This window comes from Stegodyphus dumicola, chromosome 5 (assembly GCF_044657685.1).
Source record: "Stegodyphus dumicola isolate Sdum_Otavi_A_Nest chromosome 5, ASM4465768v1".
NCBI classification, from domain to species: domain Eukaryota; kingdom Metazoa; phylum Arthropoda; class Arachnida; order Araneae; family Eresidae; genus Stegodyphus; species Stegodyphus dumicola.
Window position 1 is genome coordinate 21,841,402 of NC_140772.1, and position 22,483 is coordinate 21,863,884.

General features: G+C 29.8%; 1 protein-coding gene across 1 annotated transcript in view; it reads left to right on the forward strand.

The window, feature by feature from the left end:
• The window catches only part of LOC118183595 (alpha-mannosidase 2C1-like), a 74,122-nt gene that overhangs the window by 16,773 nt on the left and 34,866 nt on the right, over positions 1 to 22,483 (forward strand). Inside the window, exons 3-7 of the mRNA XM_035353191.2 lie at positions 3,833 to 4,017; positions 6,271 to 6,401; positions 6,483 to 6,702; positions 14,162 to 14,289; positions 16,999 to 17,127. Of these exons, the coding sequence (XP_035209082.1) occupies positions 3,833 to 4,017; positions 6,271 to 6,401; positions 6,483 to 6,702; positions 14,162 to 14,289; positions 16,999 to 17,127 (793 nt within the window). The remainder of the gene's footprint in view (positions 1 to 3,832; positions 4,018 to 6,270; positions 6,402 to 6,482; positions 6,703 to 14,161; positions 14,290 to 16,998; positions 17,128 to 22,483) is intronic.

Sequence of the window (22,483 nt, forward strand, 5' to 3'; positions counted from 1 at the left end):
CATCAGGGATATAATTTTTCTTGTTCTGAAACTCAAAAACTAGCATGTGATCTCAGTATCAATGATGTTTCAATATAGAATGTTTAAGTTTGAGATGTATCCAAGTAAAAATGGTGGCTACAGAGCCAAATTATTGATCACATATATTTATGCTAATAAATGATTGTGTTTCTTCAGTATGAAGATATTTTACTTTGAAGTACAAGTTTGTTTGTTATTAAAAGTTATTATGAAAAATGTGCGTGCACAACGCTAAAAAAAAAAAAAAAAAAAAAAAAAAATGCTGGTGGTCCCGATTTTAGATAATTTTGGATATTGGAAGTCCAGATTTTGGACTTTGTACTGAATATATAGTTTTAATTCCTTATTCTGAATGTCTTAATAATAGGATTTAAAATTTTTGAAATTAAAAAAATTGTCTTAAAATTTTCTATATTATATAGAATTTTAAAAGTATTTTCGGTTAAAGTAGACTGAAACTTATCCCTTGTATTATCGCAAAGTTGTTGTTTCATTTATCGCCAAGTTTTTGTTTTGTTTATCACCAAGTTGTTGTTTCATTTATGGTAACCTGAGTAGTTGAATGTTTTGTAAATATACTTTTACCTAGAATTGGTTGCTCCTTTGACTTTTTAAGTGAAAATATATTGATGTGTACATGGACAAAGTCAAGGGAGTGCAGAATGCCAAGTTTGTGCAATTATCTGATTTTTTTAAAGTGAAAATAGGTCGAAGTGTACATGGATAAAGTTAAGGGAGTGTGCAATGCCTAGTTTGTGCAATTCTGTTTTTTTTTTTTTTTTTTGTTGTTGTGTGTGTGAAAATAGGTCAAAGTGTACATGGATACCGAGTTTGTGCAATTCAACTTGTTATTTTGTCTTTGTGTAGCTGCAATTTTTGGTGCTAAAATTGCTGCTACACAAAGCCAAAATAACAAGTCAAAGAATTGCACAAACTCAGTATCCATGTACAGCCAAAAATCGCCAATTTTCGCTCAGGGGTACCCGTAAATTTACTTTTACCGTATTTGCATGAATTGTCAGAAGTGTTATTTATTGGTTACATGCTTAAGTTATTGTCAGTGTAATATCTATTTGTTACTTGAATGTAACTATTGATATGTGTTTCTTTTATCATAATATTATTTTCCTATAATTATATCAGTAATATCTAATTTGAAGATTTTTGAAAAAAAGTCTTTAGATCATTGAAGACATGCATTCATAAACTGAATGTTTTCTGTTTGGTTAATATATGTTTCTAAAAAAGGGACACAATGCCCTTCATTAGTTAAATTATGGATTTCTACAGTATGTTCTTATTTTTTTCTGTATGTACATTTCTTTAAGGGACAGCTGTAATATATTTCATGTCTGATTGTTTTACTTTTATATACATATTGGATTTACTACTATTTCATTTATGACATGTTGTCAAATATATAATGTTTGCTCTTTACTTCAGTGGCATAGCTTGAGCTTTTGCTGCTGGGGATAATCTGTTTCTCTCAGTGCACCCTCCCCCCCCCCCAAACAAGCATAAGTACGTACAGAAAATTCAGTCAATCATTTTTGCCAAATGAATGCGAGTTTTCACCAATTATGATAAAACCTGCCACATATGTTTTAATTTTAGTCAATAAGGATAAAATGGACCACACATGATTCAATGTGATCTGAATAAGAGTTTCTTTCTAGCTCTTGTAGTAAAGCTGTTGCTCTTTTTAAATTTTGTTATAGCTCTGAGTCGTAAAACATTTTTAAAATTTGGGATTTACCAACTACAGAACAAGAAGCAGTATTATTCTTTCAAAGGTATGGAGCCTTACTGTCATCCAAAAAATAAATTAATGATGCATTAATGTACAGTATAGTGCTTTATTTAAAAACACAGATTCAAGGCATTCTAATATTAAGACTCGTCAGAGCTGAATATCCATTCGGAAAGAAACATAGTTTGAGGGTTCAGCATTTGTGACTGCACTTAGATTCATTTACTGCTGGCTTTGAGAATTAACTAGTATAGAATCAGGAAAAGAAGAATAAGAGTTGAGTGACAATACTGTTATCAACTTGAACAGTTATTTATAAGAAGTTTGTACACAAAGTCTTTAAACAAGGCATAGCAAAAAAATTGGAAGGACCAGTCTCGTTTATGAAACTGATGAGAGCCTTTTCTCAAAATGTAAAAACAATGTAGGGATGTAGGGATAATAACCCCCAAGCAATGGTTGTTTGGAGGCATATGCAAGGAAATAAATAGGTGTTTTCTGGTAAAAGTTCCAGATAATGCTTATTCAAGCAATAAAAGATAACATTGAAGAAGGTTCTACAGTATATGCAAACTCTCGGAAAGTTTATAAAAGCAACAAAATAAAAATTGTTAATTTCAAAGTTTATAAGTATAACTATTAGATCTGGACACCGGAGTGCATACACAAAACATTGAGCAATTGTGGAGTTGGGCAAAATGACAGAATAAAAGACAAAGTGGGACAGTGGGATAATACTTTGATTCTTATGTGGTTGAATTCATGTGGTAAAGTTTGTCTTCTCAAAGAAAAAGACATATTTGTTTCTATTTTGCGTGCAACTGCAGATTTTATGTTGCCAAAATGATTGGTGTTCCATAAGTACCAAAGTGGATTTTCCATAAGTACCAAATTTAAAATAGCAAAATGACTTGCAGAAAAATAAATAAAAGCTGTGTTTATTTTTGAAGTTTAATTCCAGCATTCTAAATTGCTAGTTTTCTCATTTCTCTCTTACCAAAATGACTAGTGATATTCTAAAGTTTCTTTCATTATACTGCTTGCTGTCCACAGACAGTACTGTAAGAATTTTGTAAATGTGAGATACTCATTTTTAGACCTTAGATGTACTTTAATTGGTTTGTATTTAAAAAACTCCTTTCGTGAAAAGTGAAGTGCACAGCAACTGGGGGGGGGGAACACAGTGGTATTAAATATTTGGAACTGTATTCTGGAGACTTGATTTTAGAATGAACAGCAAAGGTTTAAAATGATGAAATGTTTCTCACTCAGTGAAAATTCATTCTCTTTTTTTTTTTTATGCTGTTGTGGTATTTATTTAATTGACATTATGTTTTTGATTAAAGGATTTTGATTGAGTAAGGAAGGCATTGCACGAATATGAATCTGTTGAAATCTTATTTCTTTGAATACTGTGGCAAGAAAAAAAATTAAATAAATAAATAAAATCCTACTCTTAATTGAATTTTATATGACAATTTAGCATATTGGGAGGCTTCATATCACATTGCTGAGTGAATAAGACTGCTAATTACTAGCAGGTTTACCTAGGGTAAAATCCTTAAGATTGTAGCAGCTGCATGAGTGTTTTCTTAATTTATCCTATGTAAAATATGAATATCAGTTGTTACCCTTTTGCAAAGAAAATATGAGCCAGTTTCAATTTCTAAGCTCTTTTTTGAGGTCTTTAGCTCTCCACAAAGTAATCCCACTGTTAGGTAACCACAGTGAACTTTTACATTATCCAGTAAACCTCTTTTGGCCCTGATCATCCATACAACTAATCAAATAAAACGGTACTTCACATGAAAAATATCTGCCTGAAAAATTTCCTGCTGCGGGCAGACCATCTCTCTTAGCTCCCTCTAGCTGTTTCACTTTGTTACGTATTCTAGAGCCTGCAATGTAGTTTCATAAATAATACTGGTATTGACATCTTTGTCTCGGATATCAAAACATATAAAATCTCAATGCCTTCAAAGTATATTATTTAGATGCAATTTAATATTTACTAGATATTATACATTATTGCTAATTGCTAACAAGTGTGATATGTTTTAGGATCTGATCGACAAAGTTTCATTGTTTGTAAAAATGCAACATTAGAAGATCTTCGGCAAACCTTTTATATTGAGATGGCTTGTAACACTCTATTAGGCAGTGGATCTCCTACTATGATATCTCCTCCTGATCGTAAGAGATATTTTACGTTGGAAATGGCTGACATTGCATGTTTTGATAGACAGGTAATAAAAATTAAGTTTTTTTAATAGCTATGCACATAAAAATATAACTATTATTTTATTAATATTTTTATATGGGGCACTGTTTTTCGAAGATTATCATAAAAGTAATTTTAATCTGTTCTTGAGCCTGGTCCAGAACTGCAAAACGACATAAAAAAATTTCAAAGAATATAAAACTGCCAGTGGTGAAAATTTTAGAAGTTTCTTAGTTTTTTATAAAATTATTTGCATAAAATTATTTGTATGTACATTTTTAAAATTTAGTTTAATTTGATTTCTTCTCAGTTGTCTACTGGCAATGGAAGATATACCTGTCCATGGCCTTCTTGTACATTTACCTTTGGTTTACTAAAAAAACCAATTTTCAAGACTTTATCCAAAGTGGTTTGTTTCTACCTTTTCACCTGGGCGAACTTGAAGTACTGCACTGCTCTGTTATCAAGCACTTACTGTATTAGCTTAATTCGGAGGTCTTAGCTGTAACCTAGTCCTCTTCCTTCTTTTTCAGAAATTCCACGATTGAAGTAAATATAGACCCTCTATGGTCTCCCTCATCAGAAGAAACTTTCTTCTGATGAGGTCCCTTATGCTCTTTTTTAATGAGAGCTTCCAATTCTTAGATATGTAAATATTAAGAATTATGTTTATTTATGGTTTCTTTTGCTTTGACTCTTTGTTTAACCACTTTAAAAAGAAAAAAAAAAAAAAAAAAAAAGTAAATTGAATGCCATTATAGGATGCCAAAACAGAAAATAAAACAAATTTAGCCCCTCATGTACTCCCTGTGGCAGAATTCCTGTGCTGTTCATAGTGTGGGATATTTTTTGCTTAATTTGCCCATTCACCTTGTCCGAAATTCATTCTTTAACCATAAAATGCACAATTTTGTATACATTGTGCATTTTATGGTTGTTAGTTTTAACTGTATTTAAATATTCCAGTTCGAAAATGTGAGTCCATGATAACTTCTTATTATGATTTAACCCCACTGTTACAGAGTTTTTATGTCGAGTAGATTTCACACGTTATCAAAATCACCTCTGTGTGGAGGAAATGTATTTACATACTTTTTGTAATGTTTTAAAGTAATACTAGTAGACTGTTTTTAAGTATTAAAGGATTTACATGCATAAAGAATGATAAAGAGAATATATCAACCTATAATTTTAATTTTCAAGCAAATAAATGTGTATAAAAAATTCAATGAAAATCTGATATTTGATATATCAGGTAAGCAAGAAAGTTTGTAAGGTTTTCATCCCTCTTCTGCATCATGCTACTTACTGCATCATGATAATGCCAGACCACATGATGCTTTGATAACTCGTCAGAAAATTGTAGAGCTAGGCTAGGAAATTCAGCTGCTTCCACCATCCACCTAGCATCCTCTGATTATCACTTGCTTGTCTCTTGCAAAATTTTTTGAGGGAAGAAAAATTAAAAAATGAAGTGAATGTCAGCCAAGTACTACTTGAGTTGTTTGCTTCTAAGGGCAAGCCATTTTTAAAAAATGGTATATCAAATTATCATAATCTGTCAATATAATCATAAGCAACAATGAAAATTATATTGTACAATTAATATAATGAAAGGTGTGAAAATGTATTATTTTCTTTCACTTCTGAATGTATTATTCTGATTAAAAGATGGTATATCAAATTATTATAATCTGGCAATATAATCATAAGCAACGATGAAAATTATATTGTACAATAAATATAATAAAAGGTATGAAAACTGTCTTATTTTCTTTCACATCTGAATTAGGCATATTCGCATATAATAACAAGCCTGTATGATTCTTTAAAATACTTGAATTTTTTCTATTCTTGTTTTTCTTATTCTCGAATTTTTTTTGTTTTGGATGGTGTTATTTAAAGAGATCTTTGTTAATTTTCTCATGCGAATTTATCTGAATATTCTTAAAATAAATAAACTAGGCATTGTCATGCCACAAAATATCAAATTTGCATCATAGTGATTTTAATTACAGTAATTATACCCATGTAAGTGAGAAGATTTTGACAGTATGTAGTTGTTCTTCACACATCTGAATTGCTTTTTTCCTTTTAAGTTACATTGTCAAACTAGTGCTAATCTCTTGACCATGCAAATAGTAATTTGCAGTAGCCATAATGAATCAAATCATAAAATATAGTTTAAGTGTTAATAAAAAATTAATATAATTTAAATTGTTTTTTTTCTCTTATGTTCCTTTTTTCTATAATTTTTAATAACAATTGTTTGCTTCAGGTTTATGACTTGGTAATGGATTTTGAAGTGCTGTATGGAATAGCAAAACATTTACCTGCAGAATCTGTTCGTAGTTATGATGCCCTGTACACAGCCAATGAAATGATCAATATTATTCAGAAAGAAGAATTGTGAGTAATTAATTGTTTTAATTAAAAGTTGATTGCAACCATAATTTTTGTATGAAAATCATTGTAATATTTTCCTTAAAGTTCCAGAGACAGCTATGCAAGTGCCAAAGAATTGAGTACAAAATTTTTCTCTCAACACAATGGGGAAAGTCAACATACAATCATAGCCATTGGCAATTGTCATATTGATTGTGCGTGGCTTTGGCCTTATGAAGAAACAGTACGCAAATGTGCCAGAAGTTGGTCTTCAGTAGTTTGTTTGATGGAAAGATATCCAAATTTTCGATTTGCTTGCTCTCAGGTATTTAATAAGTGTTCATTTCAATGTTTATGTCAAAATGTTTAATATGCAGTTTTTTTGTGCAATGGAAAATTTTCGCTCTTAAGCCATTCAAAAGGCTTGTCTGCTCAAAGGATTAAGTTTTATATTGAATAAATACATATGTGTGTATGGATGTATATATGTGCAATAATATAGAAAAAGTTGATGTTGAATTAGTAAATATATGCAATAATATAGAAAAAGTTTTTTTGCATTTTTGTTGATTCATATTTAGAAATTCCTAGAGCCATATGTAATAAGACACTGTATCTATTAAAATAAAAATGAATACTAATCATGCAGATTTTAGTATTCATTTTTATTTTAATAGATATTATAACTTAACACACTAATTCTGCCTTTTCCAGAAAATTTACATTTTTGATATCACTGTGGTAAGAAGAGAGCTTAGCAGCAGCTCGTTAGGCTGATAAGCAGAGTGAAGTGTGTTGTGTTCAGGGCAAAATATAAGCTAGAATGAATTAGTTTCAATTTCAATGCTGTTTGATTAACTAATTATTAGCACTTTAAAATTATTATCACCTGTTTTGAGCTTCAGAAATGATGAAGTGAAGAAAAGTTTATTACAAGCAATTACTATTCTGAGAATAGAAAAGGAAAATACCCAAATTAAAGTGAAGAGTTAACAGCCTATTGCAACTTTAAATTTGAATTTTGATTTATATTTTTTTTATTATAATAGGGGAACCGGAAAGTGATGTCACTTTCTTACATTAAATTCAAACAAATACATTTTAACAAGTTTTTATCTTTAATCAATAATATAATCACCCTCGTTATCAACAACCTTTTGCCATCTAATGTGCAGATTTTCAATCCCGGACCAATAAAAATCAATTGGTTTTTGAGTAAAATATCTCAAGAGGACATTTTGGACACCATCCAAATTTTCAAATTTTTTGCCACTAAGAAAATGTTGTAGGAATCCGAATAAATGGAAATCCAATGCTGCGATATCGGCCGAGTATGTGGGTGAGTATGGCAGTACCTCCCACCCCAATTCATTAATTTTTTCCAGTGTTCGTCTTGCACAGTGCGGTCTTGCATTGTTGTGTTGCAGAATGACGCCTTTTCTGTTGACAATTAACATTTTTTGATTAAAGTTTGGTTCACTCCATCCAATTGTTCACAATAAAGTTAACAGTTTTTCCAGTTTTCAGCCATTCAAAATGCACAATTCTGCGAATGCTTCATCAAACACCCAGAAGCCCCTTTTCGGGATGTAAACCCTTTGTAACCCCTATTAAAACTGCCTTTTGAGTTTTGGATTATCATATAGGACTTATTTATTTGTCTCCACTGATCAACCGATCAAAAAACAGTTCTGTACGGTGCCATTGAAGCAATACGTTGCATGTGATGGATAGGTTGGCTTTGTTCTTTTCGGACAGATTATGGGTACTCAAACACCTGCTTTGCTTATTTTTCCATTCTGCTTTAAATGTTCTTGGATGGTCGACCAAGGTTGGTTTAGAGTGTTTGACATGGATTTGCTTCCACTTCTGCCCTTAGCAAGTTATTGTCGGACATGCGCAGAAAAGACATTATTTTCCGGTCCCCCTATCACTTATTTGCCCTCCCTCCAAATCAAAGTAAAAAAGGAATAGTGACAGAAAAGTCTTTTTTAGAGCAGATATAAAGATGTGTTAGTAGATATAGTGAAACATAATTTGAAAAATACAAATCGTAAAATTTTGACCAAAGTAATTTTTTAAATAATTGAAAAATACAATTTTTGAGTATAAGATTTTTTTAAAAATAAATGCTATTTTTAGTGTCTCATTAAAATTTTCAGCATTTTAATATAAGAATCTTTGTGTTTTAGAGTTCACATAAACATAATTTCCCCAGGGAAGTTTTTTGAAACTTTTCACAGAACATTACAATATAAAATTTGTATACACCCATTGTTTATCTTGATAATCACAGCAAATATCAAAAATTTATAACACCCTAATTTTTATAATTAATTTGCATTACAACATAATTATTGTAATATTATTACTGAAATTATGGTTTCATTTGTTATTATTTCATGTTCTTTCTTTTCTTTTTCTTTTTTTAAAAAAAAAAAAAAAAAAAAAAAAAGAAGCCTCTGTTTCTAAACCAGTACTTCCTCAATATACTGTAAATTTAACATGCAGTTATTAATAACATAATACTGCTCAATCATAATTTTAAATTACTTTTTGTGTACATTTCATTTTTAAATTATAATATCAATTTTATTATAATTATTCAGTTTCTTAAATCATTAATATATTTTATATCCATTGTAGGAATACTCAAAGTCACAACTTATAATATATTCTTTTAATTACTATTTATTCTTTTATTTACTACTTTTTATATTAAACATATTACTTTTATAAGCATTAAATGTATTGTTAGAATTATGCCAAATAAATAAAAATAAGCTTATTAGGAACATAAGATGTGTTCATGAAGCAATTACATGTATTGTTCTCAAGCCTGTATTTTGTATCTATTTCACTCATGTGTTGAATGACTTTACAAATAAAAGGATGCTGCCACTAAATATTATGGCTGTGCATTACTTTTATAGGAATAGTGTTGCGAATATTAAAAAAAAATATGGCAACAGTTAACATCTATTGGGAACTGTAAAGATGTGGTTAGTGTGGCCCAGGTTTACGAACAAGGATATAATTTAATTATTATAGCTGAATTTTTTCCTTGCATTTTGGAGGGGAAAAAAGATTAAAATTTTGAACATGTCTTCTTCAGAACGGCATGCAGTGGATTATTTTCAACGTTAAGGGATTGTAGCATCAAAAACAAGTGTACATTAAGGGACACAATATCTGAATATGTCCGACAAAAGTATATTAGATTAGAAGAATTACCTACAGGAAGTTTCTACTTATAGCACTCTAAACTGTGCTTCTATTGAAATCTGAAAGCCTCACAAAATAATAAAAATTTTCCCTCACTTTGGCAAAGAAATACAAGGAAAAAAACTTTAAAATTAAGGAATTTTAAAATTTATTTCAAAAAAGACTTAAAGTAAAATCTTGCACAATTGCTGCAAAGATTAAACATTTTGATAGAGAATATATAAATGAATAATTATCTCCTAAGAAAAGTCAAGTCAGATTTAGATAGTAGATGCATACTTTTGTAGAAATCAAAAATCGGAATTTGTGATTTATCGGAATGGAATTGGTAATTAAAATGCTTAATTTATCAAATATAAATTTAAATAGTTAAAAATAAGAGAATTATTTTGTTGTTGATTCCATAGAAAGATCCCGACTTTTCAAGGGGAACTGGAATCTTTTCATACAACCACCAAAAACTCATGAGAATAATGTTTTGTCATTTCACATTTTTTGAATATATGTTTATATGTATAAATATACATGTTGTGGTAAATATGATTAATCTGGTGATTATATATTAAAATTTAAAATTAAATTATGCAAAACAATAATATATAAAAAAACGATAAAATATAGAAAATTATAATATAAAAAACAATTTGTTAAAAAAAAGTGAATAATAGTAAAAAGCAAAAGTAGTGGGAAAAAACCGGAAGATTATCAAAGACTAAAAAGATGCGATGTAATGAAAGTAGACAACTTATTTATTAGAAAGTTGAAAAACTTATTTTTCCCATAAGTGATGTTAGATTCAGTGTTAGATTTTACGTGTTCTTTGAAGAACTTTTTACCATAATTCATGGGATGCACTTATCAATAGGCCATGGGGTAGACACAGGATGTTAAAAGAACTTCAGAAAAAGTACAAAAACATAACTAGTAAAGAAGTCATGATTTACTTAAATTTGTGTGAATGTTGTAAAAAAAAAAAAAAAAAAAAAAAAAAAAAAAAACAAGGTACTTAAGAAAGAACTTGCTGTTAGGTCAATGGTCTTCCAAGAGATGAACTCAAGATGCCAGGTAGTGGACCTAATTGACATGCAGTCACAACCAGATAATGACTTTAAGTTTATATTTGTCTATCAGGCCCACTTGAGAAAGTTTATACAGTTGCGTGCCCTAAAAAGCAAACATGTAAAAGAGGTTGCATATCACCTAATTGATATTTTTACTATATTTGGAGCCCCCAGTGTACTGCAAAGTGACAATGGTCGTGAGTTTAGTAACAAAATCATAGAAGAAGCTTGTGCAAAGTGGCCAAATCTGAAAGTTGTGCATGGGAAACCTACGCGCAACCAGACTCAAGGTTTGGTTGAACGTACCAACCAGGATATTGAAAATATGCTAAGTACTTGGTTGGAAAGCAGTCATACCAATAAATGTTCTGAAAGGTTACATTTAGTGCAACTTATAAAAAATAGAGCATTTCATGAAAGCATCAAGTGTTCTCCGTATGAAGCAATGTTTGAGATGCCTGCAAAATTTGGCTTGAAAGCATCTTCTTTTCGAAATGACTTTATCGAACAACTTAGAACTGAAGAAGAGCTTGAGGCATTAATCGAGACAGTTAATAATGCTTCTGAAAACACCAATGGCAAAATAGAAAATGCTTCTAATATGGACAATAACAATCTATCTGAAAATGACCCTCCACCTGAAGTTAATTTTAAGACGTGGAAAAAGAATGAAGCAGTGGTCGCTCTAATCCAAACAGATATATTATGCAGGCAATTGCAAGTTAGAAGACATAGAATGAGGGCTGAAGAAGTTTTAGAATTACATGCAAAGAAAATGTCAAATCTTAAATTTCCTGCTGGTAAAGTTAGTACTCAGTGAAACTACGAATGCCAGACGTTGACAGAGCAAGAAGTGATCCCTGGAATTTAATATCAGTGATATTAGAAGTTCAAAATGAAGAGTTTTATCAGTTAGGAATGAAATAAGGAAGACTTTCACAGTTGTATACCAGAAATAAATTCACAACTTGTGAATAAAATTTTATTTTACTTGACGATGTTTCAGATCTAGCAATGTCACGTCGAGAAAGACACCTCTTTCTGGAGGTCAGGAATATCAGCAATGTGTTTGTAAGGGACAATGCGAGTCTGATAAGTGCAAATGTAAATCTGGCAAACTTTGTAATTCTAAATGTCATAAAAGTCTAATATGCTTAAATAAGTAAACTTAAAATATTTAGTAATTTGTATAATTGAAATTTTTTTCTATAGAATATGGGCTTAGTTTGTTTTTTTATATGTAACTGCAGTTTTTTTATGTACAGCTGTTTTGTACAAGTTCATTTAATTATTATTATTTTTTTTTTTCATTTCACAATACCTGTCAGTCCCTTATTCAAATTTCGTTCAGACTAAATAAATGCATGTGACCATTTATTGACTTTTTAACTGTAAAATATAAAATATTGTAATTTGTGGTCTCTTACACCATAGTGTCCAAAGAAAAAATATCTTTCTGAGTAGTAACTACTAAAAACAAACTTCACTCTATTCTACTGGCCCAATCAGTCATGATATTTATCACATTTACCATTACGAGTTGGGAATTATGCAAACAAACCGGTTAATTTGATAAACTTTCAAAATTTATCATATTTACTCAATTTAATGGTGATTATGCATAATTACTGGTGATTATAAATAATCACCAGTTTATTACTTTTACTGTAACATATATATATATATATGTATAAAAGGTGAAGAGAGCAATACTTATTTTTGGAATATATTGAAACTTTTAGGTTTTATATTAAGCCCAAAGAAACGTTTTTAAAAAAATTTTGTATGTTACCTTTATTTATTAAATATCATGTTCTTAAACCATAAAATTCAATTCAACAGCAATATAGCAAAATATTTAAAAGAGCATATCTTTAGAATTTCCGTTACACAATCTTGCATGCTGGAAATAAAAATGTTTCTTTTTTCGGTACAGTGTCGCCATTGCTCACTTTGAATTTTTGAGTTTTTTAATCAAAAACTTATAATGTTGCGAGGCCCCAACTGGTCAGCAACAGTAGTAGTGACTGCTATAAACTGTAAATTACACAAACTCGTAAGAAGGGTTTAAATCCCTTTTTATTCCACTTTAGAAATACAGCTGCGTTCACTTGACGCTCACAAACTACGCCGACCCGGCGGTTTAACAAAATAGGCAAAAATGCAACTAAAAATAAATGACAGGATGAATAAATAACGAAATCACTACCTACGAGGCTCTATAATCGTAACTAACTTAACCGCGTTCTAAGATACAACTAAGATTCAGCAAACTTTCTGATTAAGAAGTTGAAAGATTCAACGAACTGCCGAAATAGGCACACAGGCCGAAACGCACAGTTCTTAAAATTTCTACCTAGCAACCTTCACACTCACGATTCAAGAAGCACACTTACAATCTCGTTTCCCTTCTATTTAACTCAATTTACTTCTGATAAAATTTGAATACTCTGCACGTTCTACTACGATTTACATACTCTGGCATTGGCAATTCTAGGGGAAAGTAAAGGCTTGACAGGAAAGATAGCTTAAAATAAATATAAACCCTACAAACTCATAAATGCTTTATGAAATATGAAATAGATAATAAAACAAATTCCAAATTCGGGCTTCCAGTTGCCCATATTCGGGTGGAGTTGTACGTTATTCAAAATTTGATGGCTCTAGGTACCATTGTTCTATCACAATGCAAGAAACATACATAGCTGTAGTATCTGTAAGTGCGACACAACCACCAGAGGGCCTCACCGATGCGCCAGCAGCGAGGTGAAAGATGAGTATGACATAGACAGAGAGACTCTTCTGCTATCCCACGTGAAGGTGGTGAGATGCCTGTCTGCACGTGAAGGTGTAGAATAAGGAACTGTAGTTTTCCACGCGAAGGTGGTAAATTGGACTGTACTGTTTAATACATCAGCAAATGCGAGTAGGCACTAATCGGTTATGTGATAAGACTGGTAAAAGCTATACAGAATCCTCTTTGTATCAAACGGCACTTGTATTTAATCTAATTTGTACCTTTTCTGATTATCTTTATTAAATGTTCTGTGGTGTGGAAAACAAAGTTGGGATTGTTATTTAACATCTTCAACTCCCCTACTACATACATTTATGCAGATTCTTCATTATTTAATTTCTTTAAATATAATACAGAACTGTAATATTTGGTGGCAACAATTTAAAAAGTGATTCACCATTTATAGTGACTCAACACAAAATGCCAATACGAAATTAATAGCCTCTCTGGGCAAATTGCCCCTTTGAGAAAAAAATCTTTTTTTTTTGTACCTTTACAATACTTTTAGTATTATATTTTCATGTTATATCATGGTAATGCCAATCATTTTTAATATTTTTTATATATAAACTTTACTCTTCTTTTATTAAAAATTTGTCTTTGATAATAGAAATGTATATTTTCTTTGTTTTCCATTCATAAAAAAATAATTAGGTAATCTTTACTTTGGTTTTAATTTAGAATTTACACTTTTTTTAAAGGCTCAGCAGTTCATGTGGGTTAAAGAAAATTATCCTGCGCTATATGAAAAAGTGAAATATTTTGTTGCAAAAGGCCAATTCATTCCAGTAGGTGGTACCTGGGTTGAAATGGATGGAAATTTACCTGGGTAAGTAACTTTTATATTTTCTGACTATTCCATTCCCCCCCCCCCCCTATGAAAAGTCATGAAAAAGTATTTATGATGCAGAGCAGTACATCACCAAAATAGTTATTTCGTAATCTACAATGTCCATGCAGAAGGATGGATTAAAGGATTTCTCAAAAAAAGAAAAAAAGAAGAAAGTGTTTTAATACTGTTTACTGACATTCCTCCCTTTTTAAATCTTATTGATTGACTGCTGTTATATGGAATTCTTAGCAAATCAGCATTTTGGAAATGGCTGTTGCTTTTGCACATTATCTTGACAAAAAATTAGTTGCCTGCAAGTTCTCTAATGTTCCTCTAAGTTGGCTATGAGTTGGCAACTTTTACGTGGGTGTGCAGATAATCAGAAAGTTTTGTAATTTTTTGGTGAGGTATTTTGCTGCTTATATTTACTACATGTATATTATATCTAAAGCTAAGTTTTTTGAAAAAATTAATATGTGTTTCTGCTTAATCCGTTAAATTAGCGGTTTTTGAGCTGTGGGCTGCAATTCAAAACGGAATCGCGAAAATTTTATTTAGTTTAAAGCAATGTTAGTTGCAGTCCCTTCATTACCTTTAAGTTAGTACATTACACATTCCATACTGTGCACTTATAAAATTGTTATATTCCTGTTTTAGCACAAGCAAGCAGTTAAATTTTATAAAAAAGCTTTTAATCATATTTATGAATAAAATAGAACACAGTTTTTAAAACCTGGAGGAATGTCAGTTCTCCATGTAGCCATATGATGTGGTATAAAATGAAAAAAAAATTCCGTGTTGTATAAGATTTTAATTTATCACTTAAAGGCATACATATGATTTAAATTACAACAGCACATTTGTATGATAAACTGAGCAAATTAATAGAAAATGTCAGAATGGATGATATCCATAGTGCATGCTTTTATACATTTAATTGTGACATAGTAACTATCTGGAATGTGGAGCAAGTAATGGGGATATGGGAGTTATTGTTAGTTTCAAAACTTATTCTTTTTTAGATAGAAATGAAAGTTTTTGGTTGTTTTTCTAAAATTAATGTTCTTGGTTTTGAGGATTAAATCTTGCTTCCAGAAATTGAATTGTTAGGATTATAGATTTATTATGTGTAATTTGACTTTGATTTTTTTTATTATTTTTTTGTCAGCATTATAACTAACAGAGATGTTTGCATAAATTTTTAAAACTGCTGTTAATTTCTAGTTCTGGAAGATTTAAATGAACGAAATGGAAATTGTGTGCATTTCCATCACTGATTTTAAAATATATGATAAAAATGAAGAAAAGTTTTTCCCTGTCGTATTTTTTGAAAAATTTAAAATAACATCTGTAAAGATATATGAAATCCTAGGTTAATGCCCAGAATTTGGCAAAATTTGCCAATTTCTTCCAGCAAGCACTTTTTCATTTAATATTTTATCATTCCATGAAAAATGAAAAAAATGTCCAATGAAACTTTTTTTTTTGTTGTCCATTATATTTTACCATGCAATTTTCATTATTCTGAAAGCCTGAGATTTTTTGTAACAAAATGTTTGTATGGTTTATATAACAAAATGTTTATATGATTCAAATGAAAATACCAATTAATAAAATATTTTGTCCAAAGGATTATAAATAAATTTGTTTTCCCAATATGTATCTCTCCAAATGCAAAGGAATTGAAGGTTGAATCCGAGCAGGTTTTCTTACTAGATTTGCATGATTATAAATAAATAAATAAATAAATAAAACTGTATGTGTTCTTTAACCTCTTAACGTTTTTTCCTCCAATAAACTTACTCCTATAGGTTGTTTTGCATTTACTAATACATTTACTCTTGATACTTCTTTGATATTTTGGTACTCATTTTCTTCTTGATACTGAAAGTTGGTGGAGATACAGCCAAATATGTGCCAATCATTCTGGGGGAGGGGAGGTTAGAACTTACAAATCTCTCTTTATTTGGTTAGGTAATCACAGATTGCTGTTTATTTGGTTAGTTAATCAATGAATACAAGTTATAGATGTCACATATAAAAAAAATTAAATAAATATAAGCTCAGGCTGCGAGATCTTTTTAAAGCTGTGATGTTTTTTCAGAATGCAAGGGGAAAAACAAAGAAACAGCAGTTTGTTGTTTTAATAAAGATTTAATAAAATGGTTTAGTTTAGAAGAATATTGTTTGTGTTTTTATGTTAGAATGTTGTTTGTGTTTTTATGTTAGAATGTTGTTTGTGTTTGGTGAATATAAAAAAATATATTTAATCATAGATTCATCATGATGAAGATACAGAGTTAGTTAACTTATATCTTTCTTTGTAAAAACTTAACTGGTTTTTCAAGAATTAATTGGGGCTCCGTGTAACCAAAGTACAGATCTTATGAGTGGATTGTAATGCCGTGCTGAATAGTGCTAAATCATACTATTTGGCAATAGTTATTGCTTGTCTAAAATGTTCAATGGGTTAGTGTGTGAGTATTGCTATTTCTTTGCCTTATTAATCATGAACACATTACAAGTAGGCAAATATTTCATATCATTACATTTCAAATGACATGAACCTTTACTTTCTTTATAATCACATTCAAAAATAAATTATTTATAAATCCTTTCAAGTTTTAATTATTTGTTGGTTTTGTAATTGAAATTATGTTTTATTCTACCATGAAATTTAAGTAGGGTTTTTCTTTCATCATGCAGAGGAGAATCATTTGTTCGTCAGTTCCTGTATGGTCAACGCTTTTTTCAACAAGAGTTCTGCAAGCGATGTAAAGAATTTTGGCTCCCTGACACTTTTGGATACTCTGCTCAGCTACCACAAATAATGAGGTTATGATCAACAAATTGTTGTATTTGTTAAGTATTTGAATATTTGATGATTTTTTTTAATATCATTTTTAATAATATTTTAGAATTTTGTGTTTTCAATTTGTTTGAAGAACCTTGTAACATGTGAATTACATAACTTTTCTGGACTTTTTTCCTCTTGACTTTTTTGACATCTTTTTTTTTTTTTTAATTATTCTAATGTCTTGAAGTGAAGCTGAGATATTAGTTTTAAGCATACTTACGGCCTATTTACACGAGGAGACAAAAGTGCTCAGCAATAGAGTAAAGTCTCTGTCACATACGTGTCACAGCATTTCATCTACACTGGGCAATTTTGTATCTGAATTGTTCTAAGCTACTGAGCTAATCAGAGCAATCAAAGCAGATGACACTACCCAGTAGGAGACCGTCAATGTTCTGTTAATAAACATAATATTTGCAAAGTTTTCAATAACTTCGTTTCATTTCTACGCCTTCATTTTTAATATAATAATAGTAATGGAAGCTTTGTAGCAGAAGACAACTTCATTTTTCACAGCTTAATATTTGAAAAAAGTTGTAATAATAAAATTTTTAAAAATAATAGTGGTAGTAATGAAAGCCGGTAAAAAGTAACTGATTCCTTTAATCAGCATTACTTTTTGTCTGCTAATTATAGAAATACAAAAATAGATCAAAAATATAAATTAAAAAAATAAAATTAATGAAGCTGGAAAGAAAAACAATTAATTGAGAAAGGTAATATATATATATGAAATAATAAAAGCACAAGGAAAAGCAGGAGCAGTGTAGATGCTTGCTTAGATCCCTATTGAAGAAGAATTTTGATTGTGTAATGTGTTCTAATAATGTTAACTTTGTAAATAACACTTGGCAGTTGAGGTGATTTTAATTGCATTTTTATTTCCAATTTATAGTTGTAGCCACAATCACTTGGCACACTAGTTGTGCCTTTCCACATAAGATTTACACTATTGATATTCTTGAGATAGAAAGCAAGCCAGCAAAATGACATCATAGCAGAGTAGAGAGCGAAAGCTGAAGTTGAAGTGCGTAGCTATGAAAGATGGAAGCACGTGAAGAGAAAGGTTTTGGTTTGCAATTTGGTGATTGGTTAAGAGGCATCTGCATTAAGGGTTACGTATGATCACATGATTAATTTGAATGACGCTTTCATATTTTTTATTGTTACATATATAACCTTCTGCATATGGCCCACGCGATTTCCACCTGATATAAAATCTGTTTCGCAAGACGGATTATGTGAAGTTTATTTCTCTTTTTTCAATATTGATCCCACTTTTTCTCTGTGTAGGCTGAGAATATTATAATCCTCATATATCACACTTTGTTTTGCACCTAGATGTTGCTACAGGTTTATGTCATTGTAAGGGAGTACTATTGTTTTTTCACAGCTGAACACGATCGACGCTGTTGCTTCTTTCATTGTGGAATGATAAGAAAATAGTAAATATGCTTAGTTCTTTTCATGATGCATCATCTGTATCAGTTTATTCAAAGATGGCAAAAGAAAAACTAAAGCAAAAGCGATTTATGATTATAACTTTACAATGGGTGTTGTTGACAGATTCAATCAGGAGATGCCGTACTAGCCTAGTACCCGAAAACAATCCAATATATGGAAAAATATTATCTTGTATGGATCAAGCAATTTGGAATTTGTATATAATAACAAAAAATAACAAACACACACAAAAAAAATCCCTTCTTGATTTCAAGCTAGCTGTGATCAAGGAAATCTTTGACAAATACATTTCTGCTATATGCTCATCAGTACGGTCTAGTGATGATAGTATGAACTTTATTCACTTTGTAGGGAGGCATTTTGCAAGCCACATACCTCCAAATTCTATAAAAAAGGAAGGTAGAAGACAATACATAAAGGGATCTGCATTTGGTGTGAAGAATATAAAGTTGGATTATGCTTAGAAGCATGTTTCAAAGTTTATTACCACACTAACAAAAATTTTTTATAATAGTAAGTAAGTACAAGTAATATTATTAACTGAACAAATTAGTTAGCATGTATATTTATTCAAATAAAAAAGATCCTGTGTATTTTTATATTTTTAATCCATGCACACTAAAATCGTGTGAGCCATATTGTACGTTTTTAAAAATTAAAAAAAAAAAAAAAAAAAAAAAAAAAAAAAAAGTTAAAATTCCTGCATTATACTAATTTTGTTTATAAAAGATGTGAATAGTAATATATGAATATAGAAAAAATTTAAAAAAAAATAGCGCTCTATTTAAGGACCGGAATGTATCAAAATTGAGCAGTACATGGAGGGATAATCATTCATTTACATAAAAGGAAAGAAATCAGTTAATTCATATATAGCATAAAATATAACATACAGTGCTGATAATTAAATTTATAAGTGTGATTTTAAGTGCATTAAAGAGGAAAAAGAAACTATGTAAATAACTTTATTATATTTATATTTAACAAACATTCTCTATTCGTAAAAAGCAAATTTAAAGCTAATTAAATTTTAAATGAAATTGAATTACAAATAAATGATTAATTATTGCTACGAACTAATCTACAATATCATTTAAATTCTGAGAGCATATGTAAATCAAGTGCAAGTATCAAAATCTATCAATATATAATAAATGTATAATATATAATTCCAATAATCTATGAATATATAATAAATGTATAATATATAATTCCAATAAATTTTTTAATTCTAAAAATTTATAAAAATGCGTAAGTGAATAATTGTTGAGCTGGCAGGAGACAGACTTATCAAGGGGAAGTTGCCTCCAAACCTAACTCTTCAATTATTCAATTCGTGTTTCGTCATCCGTGTAGGCAATGAACTGGAAGTTGATCTGTCAGCACTATTCTTATCTTCAGGGCAGATGTTTTTATTTTATTTGACTTATAATTCCTTACTAAATGTAGTATTTCATCTCGATGTACTCCATCTTTGATATGATTTAAATCAAATTCCTCATCATTATAAATATCACGAATGCACATCAAATAGTTTTCCTGTTGCAATTTTCTAATTTCAACCATGCGTAATGTATGCTTTACGCATGCGCGTGCTGAAAGATATGTTTAATAAAGTAAACAAATAAATATTAAGCTTTTTTTTTTGTAAATTTTGATACCCTTTAGATCATAATTGCTATTTATTTCATAAATTACGGTTTCATATTTTTAATTTTATTATTTCTGCATGCCATTTTACCAAATTTAAATTGATGATCTATAATCCAGAAAAATCGATAATCTGGAATCGCTGAAGTCCCGACGAGTCCGGATTAAAGACTTTTGACTGTATTAGGAGAATTTTGTTAATTACAGAAAAGAAAAATGAATTTGCTGTGGATCAATGAAATATTAATTTACAGTGAAAAACATACCAGGAAACTACTCAGCCAGGATTTGAATTCATAATCTGTTGTTTTACGGAAAATCTAAACTCTTCAGTAAATGCACCAAGTGATCGAGCCAGCTAGACCTAGTCCAGAAGTTGAAAAATTATTAACAACAAAAAATTGAGAAATATGTAGTCAAATGCAAACAGGTGCAAAAGGTTAATGCTAAGAAATGAGGCAGAAATATAGCTTACAATATCAAATACTTGTAACAAGGTGAGGAGGGAAAATACTATTTTTCAGTGTATTTATAAAGTAATAAATTGGAATTTAAGATTCAAAATAAATATCATCAGAAATTTAGTTTGTTAAAATAATAACAAAAATTACAAACAATTTACAACGTATGTTATTTGATAAACCAAACACTGATTCATTAGCTGCTATTGCTTTTCAGACACATGACTTCCATATACAGTTTCATTAGCTGTCTCCAAATATGTCCTTTCATGCGCAGTGGTCATGACAGACATGTATCTGACATGTCAGAGATGTTTCCCTGTGTAAGATACATTGGCATGGACACTGCAGATATCCATATATATTTGTTTGGAGATATATCTCCTCATTGAGGTGGGCTTTTATAAGTAAAGGAACTGTATTTAATTGTAATTGTGAACCAGAAAATTTAACTTTACACTCCAAATTCAGATTTGCTACTGTACAGAAGCAGATTGATTCAAAATACAAATTTGAGCAACAGAATAGGAAGATTTGATCAAGTAAAGTTTAGAGAAGGGAGGCATGTAAAATTATAATCAACTATAATTGAAAGTTTTGGATGAATATATAAGATTTCAAAGAAATATATTTCAGTAATTCATTTTTCAGATTATTCTAGTAGGAAAAATGGAAAGAATGATAAATTAACAGTGATAGGTGATAATGATTAACTGTTTCTCCATTTTACACTTTTATATTTGTTTTGTAAAATGTGCAGTTTTATGGTTCTGTTATTTGAATTAAATATCAGATTTTATGAAAATCCTGTAAATTCACCAGGAATCGAGATTTAAATAAGATTTCTATGAACTGAGTAGAAGAGGGAAAAAGCATAATTTGGCAGTTGGAGAACCCTAATTGTTTTGTGGCTATTAAAGGGGGGGAACTATTGCTATTATTTTAATTGAAAGAATTAATTATTCTGTAAGAGTTTTTTTTTTCAAATAATGTTTTACCAGATGAATAATGTTGTTTTTACAAAATTATTATTACTATTATTTACTGATGAAAGCCCACTCAGAGATAGTAGTTTAAATTATCTATGAATTTAAAATAATATATTTTCTCTGCACACACACACAAAAAAAATTCTTTAGGGCTATGAACACAAGTTGTATCAAAGATAATCTCTGTTTATTTTTTTTTATTTTGCAGGATTCTATGTTAGGCATTTTAATCATGTTATTTATATTTTAAAAGGACAGTATATTTTTTCGAGGATTAAAACTGTTTGTTGAAATACGATAGGTTTGTTTCATAGTTCTTTTTATTAAACTTTTGACGAGTGCTTTTCAGTTCTTAATTTTAATTAACTTTTGGAAATTCTCTTCTAGAATATATATGTGTTGTGTTTTTAATTTAAAAAAATTACTGGCCAAAGTTTATATTTTATAGAATGAAAACAATTAATAGAGCAGAAATTAGAATGGACTGGAAAAGAAGTACATTCATTTATTAAATACAATATTCAAGTATTAAAATACCACCTCTTTGCCTAATTTTGAAAGTTAGATTAGTTTACAAACTGTTTTAACAAAACTGTTAAGCATCAGGAGCATTTTCTGTTATTGCAAGTTAATCTTGTTGTACTGAAATATCTTGTGATAAATTGACACTTATACTTTTTTGTTACTTTTATACTTCATATTAAAATGACTACGTAGCATTTCTGTGGTTTTTCATATGTGTGATATAATTATGAACCAATTTTCCAAAT